Source organism: Dryas octopetala, chromosome 6 (assembly GCF_963921425.1).
Source record: "Dryas octopetala chromosome 6, drDryOcto1.1, whole genome shotgun sequence".
Classification (NCBI taxonomy): Eukaryota; Viridiplantae; Streptophyta; class Magnoliopsida; order Rosales; family Rosaceae; genus Dryas; species Dryas octopetala.
The window spans coordinates 21,100,447-21,105,679 of NC_141371.1; the positions used below are offsets into that span (position 1 = coordinate 21,100,447).

At 38.7% G+C, this 5,233-nt stretch overlaps 1 protein-coding gene across 2 annotated transcripts; it reads left to right on the top strand.

The window, feature by feature from the left end:
• Positions 1-330: 330 nt before the first annotated feature.
• Positions 331-4,191, top strand: LOC147283211 (Putative endonuclease or glycosyl hydrolase). 2 transcript variants are annotated; one of them, XR_015123114.1, is made up of 4 exons: positions 331-759; positions 1,468-2,956; positions 3,045-3,668; positions 3,771-4,191. XR_015123114.1 is itself a non-coding variant. In XM_086249277.1 (3 exons), the coding sequence occupies exons 1-3, from the start codon at positions 486-488 to the stop codon at positions 3,229-3,231; spliced, it is 1,950 nt and encodes a 649-aa protein (XP_086105403.1). In that variant the 5' UTR covers positions 331-485; the 3' UTR covers positions 3,232-4,191. The 2 variants fall into 2 exon arrangements, 1 of the variants encoding a protein (XP_086105403.1); XM_086249277.1 differs by having other exon boundaries at positions 3,045-4,191.
• The last annotated feature ends 1,042 nt before the right edge of the window (positions 4,192-5,233 follow it).

The following is a 5,233-nucleotide window of genomic DNA, read 5'->3' on the forward strand; positions in this document are numbered from 1 at the left end:
ATAATCCCAGCTTAAGCTTAATTACTATTTTTATTTATTGATTTATATAATTATTTATATTTTAAGGTAATGGTTGGTAATAAAGTGAGGCCACGAAAATGAAACTTGCCAATAGGATTAAGGCCTGTAAGAACCCAATACCCACGTTTAGAATAATAATAATAGAGAGAATTTTCAATGTGCACGCAGCCAAAAAGTTGTTATTGTGTAGACAAAAATGTCCCAAGTCACACACCAGGGGCAAAATGGGAAAACGAAAAAGCCTCCCCGGGTCGCGATTTTCTTGTTATAGTCAGTAGTAAAGAAAGTAGTGAACAAGAAAGAAGAATACATAGAAGCAGGCGGCAGTTGCAGTCCAAAGCAACCAAACAAAACCAAACAAATTGATGAAAATAAAATAAATAAATTCTCAAGCACAAAAAAAAGAGGGGTTTGGAATTTGGGCTGAAGAAGCGTATAGATCTGGACTGGATCGGCGAGCGCCAATGCGTGGAGATGTGAGCGGAAGCAGCACGTCGGCCATGGCGGAGACGCAGTACGTGGCGGCGAAGACGTCGGTGTGGTGGGACATCGAGAACTGTCAGGTCCCGAGGGGCTGCGACACCAACGCCATCGCCCAGAACATAAGCTCCGCCCTCGTCAAGATGAACTACTGCGGCCCCGTCTCCATCTCCGCCTACGGCGACACCACTCGCATCCCCGCGTCTGTACAGCAATCGCTCTCCAGCACCGGCATCGCCCTCAACCACGTCCCTGCTGGTACTTTTTCTACTTTTTTATTTAATTTTTAATTTCTTAATTTAAAATTTTTAATCGTGCCCTAATTTTAAACCCTAGTCAACAGATTCCCAACTCTTTTGTGATTTGCGGTCTGCTTCTGATTTAATTTAATTTAGTTTTGCGATTGGTTGATATCTGGGTGGTTTTTTTTTTTTTTTTTTTTATACGATGATTTCAATTCTGTGTGTTTGACTTTAATTTAATGGTAGTCTAATGATCGAACACTACTTAGCCAAAAAAAGAAAAAAAAATTGGTGAAATCACTGGGTGTGCTGCTGTTAGTTGTTACCCATGTGAAAAACTATACCATTGCTTTGCTAATGGTTAGTAGAAAGTAGGAATTGAGTCATTTCTTGTTTCTACTTCAAGCACGTTGCTTTGCCACTTCCTTCTTAAATTCTCATTCCTCTCTTCTCTCCATCAATGGGGTGCTATTTGGGTATTGCTTAAATTGCTTCAGCAAAAACTTGTTTTGTTTATGCATAATTTGATCAATTTTGCTTCACATGGCATGTTTTCTCACCTAGATTAATCATATATTTCCTTCTTCATCTTCTTACTTGTCGCGTTTCCATTGTTGAATGTTTAGTTCTTGTGAATTCCCTCTCTGTTTGCTATCTCTCCTCGAAATGTTTATATTCTTTGTTCCTATCATCATCTTCATTGAGAGTTCATGGTCTTAAACAGGTGTGAAAGATGCAAGTGACAAGAAGATTCTAGTTGATATGCTGTTCTGGGCAGTAGATAACCCTGCTCCGGCCAATTATCTGCTTATTTCTGGAGACAGGGATTTCTCTAATGCTCTGCACCAGTTACGCATGAGAAGATATAATATTCTTCTGGCACAACCACAAAAAGCTTCCGCACCCCTCATTGCTGCAGCAAAGAGTGTATGGCTTTGGACGAGCCTCTCAGCTGGAGGGCCCCCACTTACAAGTGGTGAATCATCTCAGCTTGCTAATGGTAACCCGTCTTTTAACCCTGAAATGTCACAGCACTCGATGTCTGAAATGCTCCAGGCCAACCAACCGTTAGCTTATCCTGAACCTCATGCTATGGGAAATCAAAAGCCTTCTACCAATGGAAGGGTTGGTGATACTAAATATAAAGGGAGGTCCAATAGGAAAAACCCAAACCAACCTAACGTATCAAGAGCCTCAAGTGTGCCAGTTGGGATCCAAGACGACAAGAATAACAATTACCCTTACCAATCTGAACATACACAGGCAAAGCAATTTAAGAAAGCCCCACATGAATTCTTTGGTGTTAGTGAGTCTCTAGTCTCCACTAGTCGGTCTACTCCCAATTTCTACCCTGGAAATTCTGATCCTTCCGGCATTAATGGAAATAATTTCCTAGGCCCGCAAAACCAATATCCTCTTCCAATGATGCCGAACAACCTCTATATGCAACCTAATTTTGGACCGGATAATATGCTCCCTCCTAATTCTCACTGTCATGGTTTTCGGCCTAATCCTCCCAGACCTGATGGCCCTAGATTTTCTTCAGCGCCACCTGTGAATGTTCCTGATATTGGTAAGCTAAGTATCTCTGAGTACAGCAACTATGCACAAAATCCACCAAAGTTTGCTCATCATCGAACTGGAGAAGAGTTTAGACCAAGGTCTACTGAGTCACTAAATCCAGCTAGCCTAAATGTACCTCATAAAGGCCCTTATCAGCAGAGTGGCCAGGCGTTTCATCATGATTCTATGAACAACAGGTATACTGGTGGTTCTGAATATCTGCCTCCTCCATCCTCTACTGTTGCAAACAACACTTCTAGTAATGGTATCTGGGGAACTCAGGGCTGCGCACCACCCTCTGAATATGTTCAAGGCCTTATTGGTGTTATTTTACTAGCCTTAAACACCCTGAAAGTTGAAAAAATTATGCCTACTGAAGTAAACATTACTGATTGCATTCGTTGTGGAGATCCAAAACACCGCAACACGGATGTAAGGAAGGCCTTGGATTGTGCAATAGAGCAACAAATGGTAGTGAAGCAGAACCTGGGTGCACTTCAGTTGTATGTTGGTAAAAAGGACAGATTATGGAAGTGTGTGAACCTTATAGGTGGAAATGTTAATCAGTACTCTAAAGCCACATGGGATGCGATACAGAAATTTCTGAGTTCCTCAGATGGACGATTGGCAATAATGGCTTCTCAAAGCAGGTAAGTGTAAATTATAAATATTCAGCTACTTCGGCTTCCTGGAATGCTCAGTTCTGACCATGATTCTTGTTCATTATTTTTTCTATAGATATGAAGCAGCTATGATTGTGAGAAAAGCATGCTTAGAAGAGCGTCCTTTGGGTGATGTACTCCAGATCTTGAATATGATAGTCAGCATGAAGAAATGGATCATTCATCATCAGTCAGGATGGCAACCGATTACAATTAACCTTGCAGAGACTAAAGCTGAAATAGGTACCGAAGTTGGTACTTGATTTAATCAACAACTCTTTATGTGCAGATAAAGTGCTCTAAGATGGTTACAGCTGCAAGAATATTATCAGTTTATTAGACCTTGGTCAACCTGGTTTACTTTTTGAAAAAGAACAGTTATTAGAGTATATAAAGAACTAAGGGGGATGGAAACCTTTACATTGTGAACCAAGACTAGTTTTTTTTTTTTCTTTCTTTTTTTCTTCTGTTTTTCTCTTCCTTTTTCATTCATACTCTCCGGGGTACTTGATGAGCTTCTAAAGAATGTAGAAATGCTGTCAACGGAAGCTACCTATTACACTATCAAAGTTCTTACAAGCTGCCTATTTTGAGAAGTTTGTATCTGCATTGTGACGCTTTTCAAATCAATGGATCCTATGTTCTACCTAAAGCCTTGCTTCTACATCATGGAGTATGTCAGGAATGGCATCAGGAAGTGGTAATATCATGTTTCAGCATGTGAATGCGTAGGCAAGATTATGTAGCTGTGGAAAAGTTTAAGTTCTACCTGGACCAGGGCTTACATGATTATGTTGTGCAGACATTATGGTTCAACTCCCATGTAGATGAGCATTCTTGAAGACTAGTTCATGATGAAGTATATGAGACCTAGTGGATGGGTTCATGAGTTCCATGTTGGTTATTGCTTTAACATGGGGCCAAGTATTTTACGTAATTGAAGAGAAGAAAGTTCGAAGTGGAAAAAGCTTGAAGCAACTTCACAGTCATTGAAGCCGCATTTAGAAGTAATGCTCATTTAAGAAAACAAAGGTAAGTTGTCCTACAAAATTACAAATACATGCCTCTAGGTATGTGATTTCTGGAATCTGGTGTGGTTATAAATAGAATGTGCTCGGATGTTGCAAAGTAAATTTAGCTTAAGCTTGATGTATCCTATTTGAAACTGTTTACATTAAACTGTTTGTTGGGGAAAAAGATGTGTAATTGCTTGTTTCTTGCTATTCATCCTTTTATTAGTTGTTTGATAATTGCTTCTTTTCCTGCTATTCGTCATTTATATCATCTCTTTCTCTCTCTTGGTGTAAGAGAAAATATTAAAAAATTAAAACTAAAAATAGAAAAATAAAAGAGCAAAAGAAAGAAAGAGGGAGATGTTTAGCAGCGGTCCTACCCTCTCCCCACACCTTCAGCGGCTCTCTTTGTATCTCTCTCCCTCTCTCTCTCTCTCTGCTATAACCCGGTGTTGGAGTGGTGAGGGAGGCTGGCGACTTAACTGGCTTCCAGATCGGCGGTTGACAAACTTCAATATGGAGGCATCTTACTTTTAAGGGGAATTTTGCGTACTGTATCTCATCCCTCTAATTTTAGATTAAGCATTTGTGTCTTTCCATATTTATTTTTCAATTCATAAATTTATCTCACTTCCTAAAATTATGGGATTACAATTATTAGGTTGGAAATTAATTATTGAGAATAATTAATTAAATTTTAAATCGGATTTGGGCTTATAGTTATAATTGATATTTGGGTCAGACCTAAACAATGCTTAAAGTTGAAGTAAGTTGGATTTAGGCAAAGCCCAAAATAATAAATATGAGATATTTATATTATGGAAATATTAATTATAAATATATGTATATATGTATATTAGACTTGGTAAAATTAGTTTTTGGATAAAACTAAAAATCATAGTCTAATCAACCAAGTTTGACTTGACATTTTATTTTGGATAAATGTAAAATAAAATGACAATATCCAAACAACTCACTCCTACCTACATGGCTGGCCACTCTAGGGAATTTTAAGAAATTAGTTTCCTACTTACAATATAAATTAGAGTTATTTATCTCCTAAAAAAGTAAGTGTGAGTCCACATAAGGTTGACTCTTAAGTACGTTCTTTCACTTTCTTGTGAGTTTGAGAAAGAGCATAAAAGAGAGCAAACCTACACATAGGGAAGCCGGCCACCATAGAGAGAAAAGAGACTTGATTGGAAGCTAGCACTTTTGATCACCTCTCTAATCTACCTTGCTTAATCACTTC

Coding starts and splice junctions, on each gene's coding strand:
- LOC147283211 (XM_086249277.1), top strand. CDS start 486: ATGCGTGGAGATGTGAGCGGAAGCAGCACGTCGGCCATGGCGGAGACG. Junction 760..1,467: donor CCTCAACCACGTCCCTGCTG/GTACTTTTTCTA, acceptor GGTCTTAAACAG/GTGTGAAAGATGCAAGTGAC. Junction 2,957..3,044: donor ATAATGGCTTCTCAAAGCAG/GTAAGTGTAAAT, acceptor TTTTTTCTATAG/ATATGAAGCAGCTATGATTG.